This window comes from Homarus americanus, unplaced genomic scaffold, assembly GCF_018991925.1.
Source record: "Homarus americanus isolate GMGI-L3 unplaced genomic scaffold, GMGI_Hamer_2.0 scaffold26352, whole genome shotgun sequence".
In the NCBI taxonomy this organism is placed as follows: Eukaryota; Metazoa; Arthropoda; class Malacostraca; order Decapoda; family Nephropidae; genus Homarus; species Homarus americanus.
In genome coordinates, this window is record NW_024723838.1 from 43665 (window position 1) to 62013 (window position 18349).

General features: G+C 39.0%; 2 protein-coding genes across 5 annotated transcripts in view; one reads left to right on the forward strand and one right to left on the reverse strand.

The window, feature by feature from the left end:
• The first annotated feature begins 726 nt into the window (after positions 1-726).
• The window catches only part of LOC121863965 (protein abrupt-like), a 166274-nt gene continuing 148651 nt past the window's right edge, over positions 727-18349 (forward strand). The window contains exon 1 of one of the 4 annotated variants that reach the window (XM_042362824.1): positions 727-1313. The gene's annotated coding sequence lies outside the window, so the exon portion shown is untranslated. The remainder of the gene's footprint in view (positions 1314-18349) is intronic. The other 3 variants (XM_042362823.1, XM_042362826.1, XM_042362825.1) reach the window with 3 other exon arrangements.
• Positions 15469-17152, reverse strand: LOC121863966 (tigger transposable element-derived protein 1-like). Its single transcript, XM_042362827.1, has 2 exons — positions 16516-17152; positions 15469-16265 (listed from the first exon to the last, which is right to left on the reverse strand). The coding sequence occupies exons 1-2, from the start codon at positions 17150-17152 to the stop codon at positions 15469-15471; spliced, it is 1434 nt and encodes a 477-aa protein (XP_042218761.1).

Consider the following 18349-nt stretch of genomic DNA (forward strand, 5'->3'; position numbering starts at 1 on the left):
TGTTCATTTGCTCCTTAAAAGACTCTGCTTTGGCAATAGGCATCGGCCCAGAAATTGACATAGTACCTTCTGATCGTTTTAACAAAAACCATTCGTGCAACACTTTATCAAGATTTTCTTATTTGGGCTGATGTAAACTTTTCTTTCAGCAATTTTATTGTAAGGCTCACAAGAAGTTGTGAATTCTAGAATTTTATTCTTTGCCTTTTTTATATCATAAATTGTTGACTTTCCAATGTCGTATGTTTCCATTAGAACAGCATTGCTCACACCACGTTCTATTTTCTTAATTATTTCAAGTTTGTCACTCAATTTCAATGTGTTCTTCTTTCTCTTCACACAACGAAGTTTATCTACTTTAGGAGCCATTATTATGGGCTTGTAAATGGAAAGAGTAGGACTCAAAATTACATACGTTGTCACAGTTTGATTGCTTGTTTTAAAGTGGCGATCGCGTGGTCGCTTGTTGTAGCTGTGGCATTCACGCATGCACACATACACACAAAAGATTTATAGTGCCTCAAATTTTACATTTCAGGACAAGCTAATTACAAAACTAATAAAATTAGCTACCTATAATTTACAATTACTTTTATTATTAGAATTATGTAAATAAATTTTCTTAAAGCAACTCCATTCATTCATGTAACCCATAAAAGCCCGCTAAATTTAAAAAGTTTGAAAGTTTTCGAAAAGTCCGGATTCTCGGGTGGTCCGGATTTCTGGCATCCGGATTTTTGGACTTTTACTGTATATAATTCTTCTGTTTATGAAACAGGGGCCATTACAAACTTGCTGTGGTGGTAACTCAATTTCGGGTGCAGTGGCGCTTGTACCCTTACTATGGTGGTGACCTCAGTTGTTGACAACCAGACTAATGTCTGATTCATGTTTTTTTTATTGTTAATGTAATAGTCTTTTAATAATGTTGTTATACATTTAAAGACCTTAGTGTTATCTTCCCCTCCCCCATATATTCACTTTTTTCGGACTCAAATTTTTCAGATTGGGGTCTGCCCCAATAAGTCCGATTTATCGAGGTTCTACTGTAATTTGTTTACAGTACCTGTATTTGGGTTATCAAGTGTTACAATTTATTATTATCCTCAAATAAAAGTATGTTATTCTAAATAATTTAATTTCAGCTACGTGGCCTTGTACTCATACCGAGGACGGAAGGCTGACGAGTTAGAGTTAAGGAAAGGTTACATTTACACTGTGACAGAGAAGTGCCAGGATGGCTGGTACAAGGGGCGCTGTATTACTACTGACAGAACTGGTGTCTTCCCAGGCAATTATGTTCAAGTTGCCAAGTGAGTAACAATTTTAATATTTCTTATTAACATGTTTTATTTAATTACCTTACAGTGTATTGTTAATATTCTATCCTTTTGTTGATTTTGTAAAAAGTTTTAAGAAATTTCTTGTAGCAGTGAATTTATGTACACAGTTTTGTTGCCTCAAAGAATATTACATTTGGCGGCATCACTACTTACTTTGGCTATCGGGAGGTTTTCTGTAATGTTCAAACCTGGACAACATAGACCAAGTCTCAGGAGGAGTGTTAAAATGTGTATACTGCTGCACCTAGCCTTCCAGCACTGCAGTGAGTCCATACAACATTTCACAGTGGTCAGGGATATCTGGTAAATCCATATTAGCCTGACCACCTGGCAATGACCCAAGTACCATCTGGATATTGAGGACCATCTGTCTGATAAGAGAGATTCTATACATCCCCCTGCAGAGCCAGATCTCGAACCAACCTTGTTGTCTCCCTGCCATCGGGGAAACAAACGTGAACATATTGAGGATTTGCTTCAAGGAGCTTCACCTCCCCAATGACAGAGTCATGTCTGAACTGTCTGATGTTACATTTCAGAAGAATATGTCCCAGCAATAATAGCTAGGTTGGAATCGTGCAGCCACTCATCCATCAACATTCGTATTTTTAGTTGCAGTTAAGAGCAGACATGGGGTTGAAATTAAACCTCTGGCTTCAAAATCAAAGCCATTGGAAAGTCGCAAAGTCAAACAAGAAGCCAACTATTTAAAAAGTCATGAAGCCAAAGCCAAAGCCAAGGCTTTACAAGCAGGCTGTGCTAATTATTTGGAACATTTTCATGAAAAAACTTTTGTGGACAGTCTTGTAAGGCAAAAGCCAACAAACTGGGCTATCGGCAGTCCATTGCAACTCTCCCTCTCCCCAGTCATTGCAACACTTGCACCACTGGATCAGGAAAAGGGGAAGCCAAGATGTGTGGTTGCAGCCTGCGCTCCTGCCTCACCACATAAATCAACTCACGTGCAGCCATCATCCAGCTCAACATATCTCTCATCGTCATCAAAACCCCTATACCCCAAAAGTCCTATGGCGATGGACGAGTGGCAATGGGGACAGGCAGTGATGACTGCCAAGAGTCTGTAGTCATAACTCTGTACATGCGCGGCACAGATAAGATGGTCGCTTATGCACTGGGATTTAAGCAGCAGTGCAATCCAGTCCTGTCTGTGTGACTGAGCAGCCCTTTCGAGGAGCCACTTTGCTCACCCCTCATGGGGAGGGGGCTAGAAAAGGTACCCTAAACCAGTGTTCCCCAACCTTTTCAACACTGGGTCACAGTTCTCATCACCTCTAAATCCTTTGGTCACATATAAAGTTGTCATCATAAAAAGGATACATTTAATAGGAAAATCATACAGTAGCTCTGTATGAGTGTACACTACAAGTATAATACAATAAGTTGCATTTATCCAGAGAAATTTATCATGACATTTACACTTATAGTACAAAGTACAAAATAATAAACACTTACACATACAATTCATTTGTGTAGCCACGCGTCAACACAAGCTACATATGGCATTGGATTCTTTCAGTGTGATTTTTGTTACTGGATAGCTGCAGCAAGCAAGTTGAATCGTGAGGCAATATTTCTTGTCGCTGTCAGTCTCATGCACTCAAACAACATCTCTCCGAGCCTCTGCCTTTTTTTTTTTTGCTCTTGATGGTGAGCAGATCTGAGAACCCTCTCTCAGAGGAGTAAGTGCTGTGGAATGCCACCAGAACTTGGAGTGCTTTACCATCAATCATATCAGATGCTTCTTTCTGGCTCACTGCTACCCAAAAAAGTCCTTCATTTCTGAGTCACAGCGGAGTTTGGTCAGTGTGTCTTTTTCTTGAGTGGGCAGATTGCTGTCGTTCAAGTTTCAGATAAGGAATTGGTTTTTTATCCAACTATTCTTCTTCTTTTCTTCCTCATTTGCAGGAGGAAAATAGTGGTTAAAATTCTGCTGGAGAACAGTGAGATGTTGGGACACAACTATCATCATTGTGTCATCAATTACTTCATCCTTGGACTCTGCAATCACTTGCCCAAGCTCATCAAAATTTGAAAAGTCCCTTCTCTCAACTCTTTTCTTCCACCCTGAAATTTTCAAATTGAATGCCTCAATTTTGTCATTGGAAGTGAACACATCTTGACCTGGCCCTGGACCTGGCTCTTGCATGAAACAGAGTGCATGCGGTGAGTCACTTTCTTGCAAAAAGCCAAGAACTGCCTTCCTTAGTTGAAAGAATCTCAACAATGCAACTCCTCTTGATAGCCATCGCACTTCGCTGTGAAACAGCAGGATCTTCCCAGTCTCCCCCATCCCATCGCAGAAGTCATGGAACATGCAAGATTTCTTAGCTTTGCTCTTGATATCATTGATGATAATGATACATTTTTCATTACTGCATCCAGATGTCCTCCCTCTTTTTTTTTTACCTAATTTTTGCTCTTATTTGACTTTTATATATATGCTACTACATTATGTGTGTGGTCGGGGGGGGGAGGGGGAGGGCCAAAGCTTGGGGGCCCCTAGGCACGTGCCTCATGTGCCCATTGGGAAATCTGCCACTGCACAGGATATAACAAGATTGACTTGTTCACTGATTTTTGTGGGTCACAATGTCAATCACAGCACCTGGTCACACTAGTCTGTTGGGCCACACTAGGAGGTGGTCTGGGTCACAGGGTTGGGGAACACTGCCCTCAACATTGCTTGACTAAAAAAAAAAACCTGACTGGGCTACCTAACCCAGTAAGGTCATCCTTATGCGGTTGAAAGCACAATCAAAATCACGAATCACTGCATGGAATGTCAGGATCCTTCTGGATACTGACACAAATGAACATCCTGAAAGAAGAACTGCCCTTACGGCAAAAGAGCTGGCTAGGCATAACATCGACATAGCAGCCATTAGTGAGCCCGGCTCCCAGACGAGGAGCGACTTACAGAATGGGGGTCTGGCTATATCTTCTTCTGGAAGGGTAAGCCTACTGCGGAGAGAAACCGCATTTATGGAGTTGCATCCTACATAGGCTAACTGAAATGCCTGTCCGAGTCCCACTGATTCACTCACGTCATGTCTTCTTTATGAGTGCACACCCCAACACTGGATACAGAGGATAACATCAAGGAGGCCTTTTATGCTGACCTTGACAGAGTGCTAACCTCTATCCTCAGAGAAGATAAGGTTGTGCTCCTTGGTGACTTCAATGCCAGAGTTGGCAGAGATGCTGATTTGGCAGGGAATCATATGGAGAAATGGACTAGGCAAGTGTAATCCCAGTGGCCTACTCTTCAGCATGTGTGCTGCACACAACCTCACTATCACCAATACCTTGTTTAGGCAGGCTGACAAGTTCAAAGGTTCGTGGCAACACCCATGATCCAAACACTGGCATCTCATTGACTACATTATTGTCAGAGAAAGAGATCGCCGAGATGTCCTCATCAACTGAGCCATTTGTGGCTCAGACCACTGCAACACTGATCATTGGCTCGTCTGGGCCAAGCTCTCACTTCACGTCGCCCCAAAACGGTGAAGGCAACAAGCCCCCAGAAGAGGTTTTAACACTAAGCATCTGGAAGATCCAGCGGTAAGCACATTTATACCTTAAAAAAAATAAAATAAAATATTAATAAATATTGCTGATACCTGAGTCAATAAAATCAGTTCTAATTTAGTTAGACACACCATTTTTTACCCAAATAATCCTAAATACATTAACTAAAAATTTTGTGAAATAAATACAACGTATTATGGCATATAAGACGCACCCCCCATTTTAGCAGGGAGTACAGTATTTAGGAAACTTAATTGGGACAAAGAAAAAATCTATATGCATTACAGCTACTCCCCGACTTACGACCTACTCGAGGTACAACCACCCGGACATACGACTGCCTCAGTCATACCAAAATTTTGTCAAATTAATTATTTTCGAGTCCCAACGTCACTGATTGCGCTGTGTACTGACAAAATTTTCGCTTGTAATTCACTTTAAAATGACTGGCAGGCTTAAAAGTGAGAGTTTTGTGGTGCTGAGAAGAAAAAGAGACATCCATTTTAGATTTTCTATGTATCATTTAAGCATTTTTTACTTAAGACCTGGATTTGGGTCCGTAACCCATCATAAGTCGGGGGGAGCTATGTTTGTGTGTGTATATACAGTAATACCTCGATTTACGCAGGTTTCGTTTACGCATTTTGTCATTTACGCGGTACCTTGCCAGAACTGGGATACCCGATTTACGCGGTGAATTTACTCATTTACGCGGGTGAAGTATAATTTGTTTATTTACTGAAGATATTTTTTTTAACTCATAAAATTCTTACAAATTACCCAGCCAGAATATAATTTACATTGCTGAAATTCTTATAAGATTGTGATTATTTTAAATATAAACATCATGGAATTTGCATTAGACATACAAATTTTAGATGTAATGTAAGAATTTTTATTACAAAGAGCCAAAATTTTATCTTTTGTGCAAAATATATGACGTTTATATTCAAATTATTCCTGGTCTTGCAAGGAATCCAGCAATGTCAATTATATTATCCTTACTTCAGTCTGAGGTATTATTTATTACTATACCTTAAAATCTAGGGTTTTCACCCAAACATTTCTCAGAGAGGGAGGAGCCAGCTAGCGTGGGAAGGTGGTGGGGGGAGTTGACTCCATTATTTGAATGGACATTAACCTGGCAACTGTATTTATCTTAAATATTAATTGTGTGTGCATACCATCATAAAATTAAGATGTAATTTTTACATCAACATAGGTATCGTGTCGGAAAAAGTGGAGTTTGGGAGTCGGCCCAGTCTCTGTTTCAATTAATCCCATATGTTCTGTTATTCCATTTACGCGTTTCTCGTTTTACGCGCTACTCCTCGGGTTCAATTGACCGCGTAAATCAGGGTATTACTGTGTGTGTGTGTATATATATATATATATATATATATATATATATATATATATATATATATATATATATATATATATATATATATATATATATATATATATATATATATATATATATATATATATATATATATATATATATATATATATATATATATATATATATATATATATATATATATATATATATACACACACACCTAGACCCCGACTTACGACTCACGTTGGACTTACCGTCGGGACTTACGACCGCCTCAGATATAGATAAAAAATAAAAAATAAAAATTTAATGACCGCATTTTCTATACGAAGCGTTTCCAGTTAATGTAGTCTCCATGTATAATTAGAAAATTATGGGGCCCCATGTGCATTGAGCTGACTACATTAAAGTTAAGTGCTCAGTCACACTGTATCCATTCCTTATTATTTATTACTTTCACTGTACTGTATCCATTCATCATTATTCATTACTTTTACTGTACTGTATTTCATTGTAGATTTTTTTATCTATCGGACTTACGACCTGGATTTGGGTCCCTAACCCCGTCGTAAGTCGGGGTCTAGGTGTGTGTATATATATATATATATATATATACAGTTTTACCCGCTTAGCAGCGCTTTCATAACGTTTTCTAGCATATCTGTGATTGCCTTGCCAAAGCTGAACTTTCACTTAACGGGTTTTTCCACATATACGCGGTGAGTGTCGAGGCATATTTTGATTTGCCCACCCGCCACCTGCTGACTGCCTGTTTTAGCTCATAAAATTCATACAAATTACCAGGCCAGAATATAATTTACATTGCTGGAATTCTTATAATTTGGTGATCATTTTGAATATAAACATCATATATTTTGCTTTAAACTTACAATTTTTAGATAAATTTTTCTCTAAGGTAACTATGGTATCTTTTGTCCAAAATTATGACATTTATATTCAAAATATTCTGGTCTTACAGGAATCAGCAATGTCAATTATATTATCTAACTTAGTTTGAGGTATTATTTATTAAAATTTAGTGGTTATCCACATCTCCTTGGGACGGTTGGTGGGGGGTGGGGGAGGAGGGACAACCGACCATCTGTTACCGTGTGAAGAATTTTTATTAACTGAAGATATTTGTTTTAGCTCATAAAAATTCACAAATTACCGGTCAGAATATAATTTATTGCTGGAATTCTTATAATTTGGTGATCATTTTGAATATAAACATCATATATTTGCTTTAAACTTACAATTTTTAGATAAAATTTTCTCTAGGTAACTATGGTATCTTTTGTCCAAATATATGACATTTATATTCAAAATATTCCTGGTCTTACAAGGAATCCACAATGTCAATTATATTATCCTAACTTTAATCTGAGGTATTATTTAATACTAAATGTTAAAAACTCTGGAAGGGAGATTGGTGGGGGTGGGGAGGTTGGGACTGACCGGTTGGAAGGGGAGGCAAGGTGGGGTACTTTGATTGACAGATAGTGTCGTGAAGATATTTTTTTTTTATTAACTGAAGATATTTGTTTTAGCTCATAAAATTCATACAAATTACCGGTCAGAATATAATTACATTGCTGGAATTCTTATAATTTGGTGATCATTTTGAATATAAACATCATATATTTGCTTTAAACTTACAATTTTAGATAAAAATTTTTCTCTAGGATAACTGTTATCTTTTGTCCAAAATATATGACATTTATATTCAAAATATTCCTGGTCTTACAAGGAAAATCCAGCAATGTCAATTATATTTTCCCTAACTTTAGTTTGAGGTTATCACACATCTCCTTGGGACGTTGAGTGGGGGGGGGGAGGGGAGGGAGGGACCGACCGACCATCTGTTAGCCGGCTGTGTAGTGTGAGGGGAGTTGATCCATTATTTGAATGGACATTAACTTAGCGACTGTATTTCTCTATTTCTCTTAAGTATTAATTGTGTGCATGTACCATCATAAAATTAAGATGTTATTTTACTACAACATAGGTATGTGCCTTCAAAAGTGGAGTTTGGGGGTCGGGCGGTTTCTATTGGAATTAATCCCATATGTTCTGTTGTTCACTTACTTGGCCAGTTAACGCGGGACCCTCTGGGTTCAATTGACCGCGTTAAGTGAGACAACTTTATATATATGTACCTCGCGTTTCATACCAGCTGGATTCGGTAAAATGCTACTGACACCACATAAGAGGCACGGGCAGTTTCCCAATGAGGTTCACGGCGCATCAGCTCGATGAACAGGCTTTGTGTGAAACATAACAGAGTCTAGAACTGCTTTTAGTGTCCTTGTGGCCTAGCCGGTAAGCGTTCCCTAGTCACACCCAGTAGGTCGAGGGTTCGATTCCTTGCTGGTGAGGTCGTTGATTATATGTTCAAAGTCCGCGTGTTATATGGACTAAAAATGAAGTATATATATATATATATATATATATATATATATATATATATATATATATATATATATATATATATATATATATATATATATATATATATATATATATATATATATATATATATATACAGTTGTACCCCACTTAACGCGGTCAATAGAACCCAGAGGGTCCTGTGTTAAGTGAAATCCGCGTTAAGTGAACAACAGAACATATGGGATTAATTCCAATAGAAACCGGCCCGACCCCCAAACTCCACTTTTTGAAGACACATAACTATGTTGTAGTAAAAATAACACAATTAATACTTAAGAGAAATAGAGAAATACAGTCGCCAAGTTAATGTCCATTCAAATAATGGACTCAACTCCCTCCCCTTCTCACACTACACTGCCGGCTCTTCCCTCTCTGAGAAATTTTTGGGGGAAAACCACTAAATTTTAATAAATAATACCTCAAACTAAAGTTAGGATAATACAATTGACATTGCTGGATTCCTTGTAAGACCAGGAATATTTTGAATATAAATGTCATATATTTTGCACAAAAGATAACATAGTTACTCAGAAATTTTTTTTATCTAAAATTTGTATGTCTAATGCAAAATATATGATGTTTATATTCAAAATGATCACCAAATTATAAGAATTCCAGCAATGTAAATTATATTCTGGCCGGGTAATTTGTATGAATTTTATGAGCTAAAACAAATATCTTCAGTTAATAAAAAAAATAATAATCTTCACAACACTATCTGTCAATCAAAGTACCCCACCTTGCCTCCCCCCCCCTCTTCCAACCGCGCGGTCAGTCCCAACCCTCCCCCCCACCCCCCACCAATCATCCCTTCAAGAGAAGAGTGGGTGAAAAATTTAGATTTTAACATTTTGTATTAAATAATACCTCAGATTAAAGTTAGGATAATATAATTGACATTGCTGGATTCCTTGTAAGACCAGGAATATTTTGAATATAAACGTCATATATTTTGCACAAAAGATAACATAGTTACTCAGAAAATTTTTTTATCTAAAATTTGTATGTTTAATGCAAAATATATGATGTTTATATTCAAAATGATCATCAAATTATAAGAATTCCAGCAATGTAAATTATATTCAGACCGAGTAATTTGTATGAATTTTATGAGCTAAAACAAATATCTTCAGTTAATAAAAAAAAAAAATATTCTTCACGGGGTGACAGATGGTCGGTCGGTCCCTCCCTCCCCCCCACCCCCCACCAACCGTCCCAAGGAGATGTGTGGGAAAACCAGAATACTTAACTTTTTGTAATAAATAATACCTCAAACTAAAGTTAGGATAATATAATTGACATTGCTGGATTCCTTGTAAGACCAGGAATATTTTGAATATAAATGTCATATATTTTGCACAAAAGATAACATAGTTACCCAGAGAAAAAATTTTAACTAAAATTTGTATGTCTAATGCAAAATATATGATGTTTATATTCAAAATGATCACCAAATTATAAGAATTCCAGCAATGTAAATTATATTCTGGCCGGGTAATTTGTATGAATTTTATGAGCTAAAATAGGCAGTCAGGCAGGGTGGCGGGTGGCGCAAATCTAAAAATAGCGTCTCGAGCCGGACACTCACCGGGTATATGTGGAAAAAATCCGTGTTAAGTGAAAGTTCAGCTCTGGCGAGGCACCGCGTATATGATAAAACGCGTTAAGTGAAACCGCGTTAGGCGGGGTAATACTGTGTATATATATATATATATATATATATATATATATATATATATATATATATATATATATATATATATATATATATATATATATATATATATATATATATATATATATATATATATATATATATATATATATATATATATATATATATATATATATATATATATATATATATACAGTGGGGTATGCTATAACGATTGGATCCTACTACGAATATTCCTATAACGAACGGTTTTACCTATAAAATTGAGAATGCTATAACGAACGCAACTCCTACAACGAACGCGGATGAATACGGGACTATTTTGCCTGGCGCATGAATATTGTTGTACCGCGACCCACAACAAGAGCATCAGGCGCCATCTTTGTCTCATTGTGTAGCCAGTGCACCACTGTTATTGTTGAAATTTCGTCTTTTGATGTGGAAATTCGCGTTATTTGTATAACTATTTTGTTATACAAGTATACAATTGTAACAATGAGTCGTCCAAAGCGAGTGAGAAAGCTAATAACCCTTGAAACTAATTAAGAAATTATAAAGAAACGTGAGAATGGAAGAAGCATTGCGAAACATAGTGATGAATATGGGATGGCTAAATCGACTATATGTACGATTTTGAAGAATAAAGAAGAGTTAAAAACTGTGCAAGTGGCTAAGGGAATCTTTAGACTTAGCAAAGCAAGGTGTAATGTGATCGAAGAGATGGAAAATTTACTCTTAGTGTGGATAAAGGAGAAAGAAATGGCAGGTGGTAACATTAGTGAAGCTATAATTTGTGAGAAGGCTAAACAATTGTTTGAGGACCTTAAAGCCAAGACTCCCAGTGGAAGTGATTGTGATGTGCCAGTGTTTAGGGGTACCTGCATGCTGAATAACACTAAGGTAAGATAAAGTACCGTATTTTTTACATTTTCCACAGAATTTTTTCAGTGTTAAGCGGTTGTATTTGGGGGCCTGGAACGGATTAATCCTATAACGAACGAATGCTAAACGAACGAGGTTCTGGAACCAATTACGTTCGTTATAGCATACCCCACTGTATATATATATATATATATATATATATATATATATATATATATATATATATATATATATATATATATATATATATATATATATATATATATATATATATATATATATTTGTGTAATAAATGTATGTGGTAAGTATGTACAGTAATCTTTATCACTCAAATCCTAATGAAACACTATTGAATTAGAATACTGTAGCTGGTTGAAGCAAGCTTATAAATTAAAGAAAATACCTGCATTGTGTTTAATATATTACAGTATATTATAAATAAATAAATAAACAAATAAATCGGTAAATCCATTTCAAGTAAATGAAACAATTGTATTCGACACCGACATTAGTTCAAGTTGAATAACAGACTTTTAAGTGAGTCACTAGTGTTTACACTACACCAACCGGTAACATTGATGCCATTACTTGAAGTGAATTTGCTTTATTTTAAAAAACCAAGGATGTGTAAACAGCACTGGTCAATGGGATGGTTGGTAAAGGACTACTGGGTCAGTAAGCTCCCAATGGTGTAAGTGTCACATTTGGGGTACCGGTCTTATACAGCGAATAGGGCTCAAAAGCTACTTTTTAAATGGAAATTTGGGGGGCCGTCTTATACACCGCGTTGCCTTGTAGGCCGAGATATACGGTATAGTGCAGTGGTTCTCGACCTTGTTTGTCCCATGCACCACTTTCACCATATGTCAGAATGTCATTCCCCCCCTCCTTTCCAAGATTGTCTGCCTCAAAAAGTGCATTCCAAATAATATGCATATAATACTGAAAATCCTTTATTTTTTCCATATTAGTACATATACATCCCCCCTGAAAACCTGAATTCCCCCACTGGGGGGAATTCCCCCCTGGTTGAGAACCCCTGGTATAGTGTAATGTAAATATTTCTTGTCCTGATATCAACCAATTGAAGAAAGATGGAATGTCAGGTCACTTTTTCTTGGGTAGGGATTAGTGGGTATAAAGTTAGGATATCCTACAATATAAATTGATACTCAAGGCTTTCTGATGTGGATGGAGGTCAGGAATTAATGGTTGAGCTTAGTTGGTGAGCCCTTCCATGATCGCCGGTTTTTATTGAAAGTGGTGAGTGTTGTGTTTCTCTGGTTGGGATCGTGAAGGAACTGACGGACGATGGCAGGTAATTTGACATTCAACGGTATCTGGTAGGATGCACTCGCAGACCAATGTAGATTCGCACAAAACTATTACCAGTATTTAAATGAGGAGTAATTATTTCCAATCAGGTAAATATTAAACAATCTTTCAACTAAATATAAGCTAAATTAAATACAACATATATATAACTCCCTAACTAAATTTCTTACATTATTTCTCTCATTCTGCTATTCAACATACAGTATAGTCTTCATTTACGCGGTCAATTGAACCCGTGGAGGTCCGCGTAAAACGAGAAACGCGTAAACGAAATAACAGAACATATGGGATTAATTGAAATAGAGACTGGGCCGACCCCCAAACTACACTTTTTGAGACACAATACGTACGTTGTAGTGAAAATAACATCTTAATTTTATGATGGTATGCACACACAATTAATATTTAAGAGAATTATCAATAATATTAGGTTTTTTAACACTTACGTTAGTAGAAAAGATGGCTGGGCACACGGGGATGGGGGGTTGGTTACGAGGCAGAGGGCAGATCATTGGCCCTCACCTGTATCACTTGTATCACTATCCACCACAGAGGCTTGCAGGGCCTCTTTGTCAAACCCCTCAAAGTCCATATAAGTCCATATCCTCACTATCACTGACTTGGGCCGGCTGTGGTGGGTGGCGGGTGAAGAACTTGGTAATGTTTTGTTGACTGGGCGACCTTGTGTGCACCCTGCCCGCGCTGCTTCCCGAGTAATTGATGGAATGAACCGTGTAAATAAAAATTGTCGGTCTGGCAAGGTGCCGCATAAATGACCAAACGCGTAAACCAAATCTGCGTAAATCGAGACTATACTGTATTAGATTAGCAGTTACGTCACCATCCCTGCTAATTCAGTTGTCTCTGAAGATGTCTTGAATAAAGACCAAAGTTAAGGTGCTCCAGTGTATACCTAGTTGACAGAGAGGTAGCAGTGAACAACACATGCGGTGGCGGCAGTACACAGACTGTGTGGTGGAAAGCTCAATTTAGTGGAAATTTTTATCTAACGAACAGGGGTGGCTCTAATTAGTTCATTAAATCGAGAATATACTTTACTTATAGTTCACACTTTTTTTTCATTTCTCTGTATTTAGTGAGTGTTGTATTGAATCAGTGCAGATTAAATTTCATGTTCCTTCATTCATTAGCAACATTCGAGCAAAACAATAGAGATACAGTCGGCCCTTAACATACGCGGGATTAGGTAACAGAGATACTCGTGAATGTTAAAAATCCGTGTACTATTGCTGCCCCCCCCCCCCCTAAAAAATCCCCTGCCCCCCATATCCTTATTTACCGTATATACCTGTGTGTAGTTCGAGTTTTTAAGACCAAATTATTTGGCAAAAATTGGGGGTCGACCTCTAAACGGGTAATAGTTTCGTTAGGTTGAAAAATATTTACCAGTAACTACCAGTAAACAATGGAAATGACGCACCAACGCGCCATCAGCTGTGAGTGTCGGTACAGTCGCCAGGGCAAATCTCTTGCGTCATCATAGCAAGCCCAAAGTAGCCAAATGCATGGTATGGTATGCACAGGATGATGTAAAACATAAAGTATTCATTTTTTAAAGTTTACTTATAGATACTGTACATAAATTTTTGTTCATTTCATTTGAAACATCAATCTTTGTTAATTAAATTTGGTACAAAAGAAAACTACGATACCGTATTTTCATTAAAATATTACATCACAAGTATATTTTACCTTAACTGTGACTGAATGAATATATTCTCAGAAATAAATATGGAAATGTAATATTTTGGCTGAAATGACGTACATATTACTGTACAGTGGAAAGTGGGATAAAATTATGAAAACAATGACTTTCGCTTTCTTTCGTTGTTCAAAAGATTTTACTGTAATCGCTTTTCGAATGGTTTTCAGTAAAAAAAACTGTTGTACTGTACTCGTACTGTATTACAATAATATTCTATCCTATCATTAGCCTTATAATCCCACAACTGAAAACCATTCGAAAAACGATTACGGCAACATCTTTTGAACGAAAGAAAGAGAAAGAGTCATTGCTTGTGTCACAATTTTATCCCACTTTCCACTGTAATACGTACATCATTTCAGCAAAAATATTACATTTCTATGTTCTCAGAAATAAATGGTAGTTTTGTTGAAACGTAATGTACAGTATTTAATATTAAAATGCAAAAATAGCTATAAAAACAATTAATACACCCGTAATGTACTGGCTGGCATCTCCACTCGTCCCTGCTCCTGCGTCCAAGGTCACCTCACCACTCCTCCCAACTCGCTCCCTCCGCTCTCTGCTCCGTCACTACTGCCGACAACAAACACAAATGTTTTGTGAATAACTGCACCTCCACTTCTTATGTACAGTACTTGTACTGAACTGTACTGTGCTATGCATTTTTACAAACAATAAACATGGCAAGAAAAGCTATTAAAAAAAAGAGATAAGAATTTCACTTTACTGTACCGTACCTCTCCTCGGCGACAGGGCGGGGCTCATCGGGCTCATCGTCACTCAATTCCATAATAGGTGGTGAAGTGGGGGCGACTGTGGATCCAGCTGCTTCCTCACTGCCGCCAGCGATTGATGGTGTTGAATCTCTCCTTCGGTAACCAAAGAACATGGTGATGGGGAGTTGTCGTCTCTTTCTTTTCATTTCTTCCATGATGTTTTTGTATAGAACAAAAGCATCATCCATCCCTCGCATGAATTTCAGGGCACGCACCATGGAGGGGTCCATACCATAGGCCAGGTTTTTCAGTGCCTCAATCATCCTGGTCATCTCCCCCAACTTCTCCAACGTTATTTCTTGGTGCTCTTCCTCATCCTCTTTCCCTTTCGCTTCCTCTTCCTCGCCTGAGTCTACTAACTCCTGTAGATCCTCCTCGGTCAGCTCAATGTCGTGTTCTTTATTAGCTCCCTAATCTCGTCCTCTGCCATGTCCTGGAAGCCTTCAACAGCCACTTTCCTCGACAGTGCCAGGGTCTTTTTCACCGCCTCTGCGATGGCTTCATCAGGAGAAAATCCAGTGAAATCTTTCACACATTCAGGCCACAGTGATTTCCAGCAGGCATTCACTGTCTCAGGCTTCACATCCTTGAAAGATTGAGCCACCAAAGATAAGCAGTCGGCAATGTTGAAGTTCTTCCAGTACTGAAGCACATCCAGGTTTTGATCATGGTCTAAGGCTGAGTGCAGTCTGGCCATCACACGTTTACTGTAGTTAGCCTTGAACGTCTTGATAACTCCCTGGTCCATTGGCTGGATAAGTGCAGTGGTGTTGGGTGGAAGGAACAACACCTGTACCTTTTCATGCAGCACCTCCACTGACTGTGGATGACCAGGAGCATTGTCGAGGATTAGCAGGATCTTGAACTCCAATCCTTTCTGGTGCAGGTAGCGTTCGACCTCTGGCAGGAAACAATGGTGGAACCAGTTGAGAAACAGGTCGCTCGTTGTCCAGGCCTTCTTATTGTACATCCAGAAAACAGGCAGCAAGCTCATGTCGCGGTGTTTGAATGCACGCGGTTTCTTAGACTTGTATATGAAGCCTGGGCGAATGAGGTGACCCGCAGCATTGCCACAAAATAGCACGGTGCACCTCTCCTTGGCTGCCTTGAATCCTGGTGCACGGCGTTCTTCTTTGGCGGTGAAAGTGCGCTGTGGCGTCTTTTTCCAGAACAAACCTGTTGGAAAAGAAAATACTCGTAGTACACCCTGTACTATTATACATACAGTATACGGTATCAAAATTGGTATAAAAATATTACACCACACTGTATGGTAAATCACTACGGAATAAAAATATAAAAGCTACTGTATAAAACTCAGACGCATTTATCCCGTTTTCTCTTACAACACAATACAGTACGTACAGTACAACAGGTATTTGAGCATTTTTAAGGTTAAATGTACAGTAGTAATTTATTGTCTTACCTGTTTCGTCCATATTCCAAACTTGTTCTGGCTTGTAACCCTGCTCCTCGAGTATTGCTTTCAACTCTGCTGGGAAAGTTTTTGCAGCCATGGTGTCTGCTGACGCACCCTCCCCAGTCATCTTCACATTCTTCAGGCCAAATCGATGCTTGAAATTGTCAAACCACCCCTTGCTGGCTTGGAAAGGTGTCGGAGGTGTCTGAGGTGTCTCGGGTGTGGGGGTAGCAGCACTGGTACTGGGTACGGGTTCCTTAGCTGCAGGCGTGAAGCGTGTGTGTAGAGACTTAGCTTTCTCCTGGATAAGGATAGAGTCCACTACTACACCTTTCCGATGCTGGTCCTCTATCCACAAAAACAAGGCATTCTCCATCTTCACCATTGCCTTCTCCCTCACTTGGCTGACATGCTTAGTACTGCGTGGAGCACTGGCACTTACAGCATCACAGATATCTTTTTCCTTTTTCTTGATGGTACGTACGGTGCTTTCATTCACGTTGTACAGTCGCCCCACAGCAGCGAACGACATTCCCTCCCTTAACTTATTCAACAACTCCACCTTCTCCTGCAGAGTCATCACTTTCTTCTGGCGCTTAGGGGTGGCTCCAGCTGGTGTCTTTGATGCTCGTTTAGGGGCCATGGTAAATGTGGGTAGCAAGCGTAGCAACTACAATTCTGATGTCAACACAAGCGTGGTTACAGCGAGACTGAGTGAGAGAGCGGGGTGGCGTGACGCGCTATGCGTGTGTGAGAGGTTGCGGGAGCGGGCAGTGTCCCGTGTTCGGTGTCGTGCGCGAGTTGAATGGCGCGCGATTTGAATGTACTTCAATTACTTCAATGTACAGATTATTCCTCCGGCGGGGCAATCCGCGTATTTGCGAATCCGTGAATGCTAAACCCGCGTATGTGAAGGGCCGACTGTACTGGCTGGCATCTCCACTTGTCCCCGTCCCTGCTCCCGCCTCCAGCGTCACCACTTCTACCCGCTCTATCTCTCCGCCTCCACATCGTCACTGCTGCCGACAACAAACACAAATGTTTTGTGAATAACTGCACCTCCACTTCCTATGTACAGCACTGAACTGTACTGTGCTGTGCATTTTTACAAACAATAAACATAGTAAGAAAAGCTATAAAAAAAGAGATAAAAATTTCACTTTACTGTACCGTATCTATCCTCGGCGACAGGACGGGGGTCATCGGGTTCATCGTCACTCAATTCCATAACGGGTGGTGAAGTGGGGGCGACCGTGGATTCAGCTGCTTCCTCACTGCTGCCAGTGATTGATGGTGTTAAATCTCTCCTTCGGCGATCAAAGAACATGGTGATGGGGAGTTGTCGTCTCTTTCTTTTCATTTCTTCCATGATGTTTTTGTATGGAGCAAAAACGTCATCCATCCCTCGCATGAATTTCAGTGCATGCACCATGGAGGGGTCCATACTATAGGCCATGTTTATCAGTGCCTCAATATTCCTGGTCATATCCCCCACCTTCTCCAACGTTATTTCTTGTTGCTCTTCCTCTTCCTCTTTCCCTTGCGCTTCCTCTTCCTTGCCTGAGTCTACTAACTTCTGTAGATCCTCCTCGGTCAGCTCAGTGTCGTGCTCTTCAATTAGCTCCCTAATCTCGTCCTCTGCCATGTCCTGGCAGTGGTGTTGGGTGGAAGGAACAACACCTGTACCTTTTCATGCAACACCTCCACTGACTCTGGATGAACCGGGAGCATTTTCGAGGATTAGCAGGATCTTGAACTCAAATCCTTTCTGGTGCAGGTAACGTTCAACCTCTGTCAGGAAACAATGGTGGAACCAGTTGAGAAACAGTTCGCTCGTTGT

Coding starts and splice junctions, on each gene's coding strand:
- LOC121863966 (XM_042362827.1), bottom strand. CDS start 17,152: ATGGCCCCTAAACGAGCATCAAAGACACCAGCTGGAGCCACCCCTAAG. Junction 16,266..16,515: donor TTGGAATATGGACGAAACAG/GTAAGACAATAA, acceptor CTTTTCCAACAG/GTTTGTTCTGGAAAAAGACG.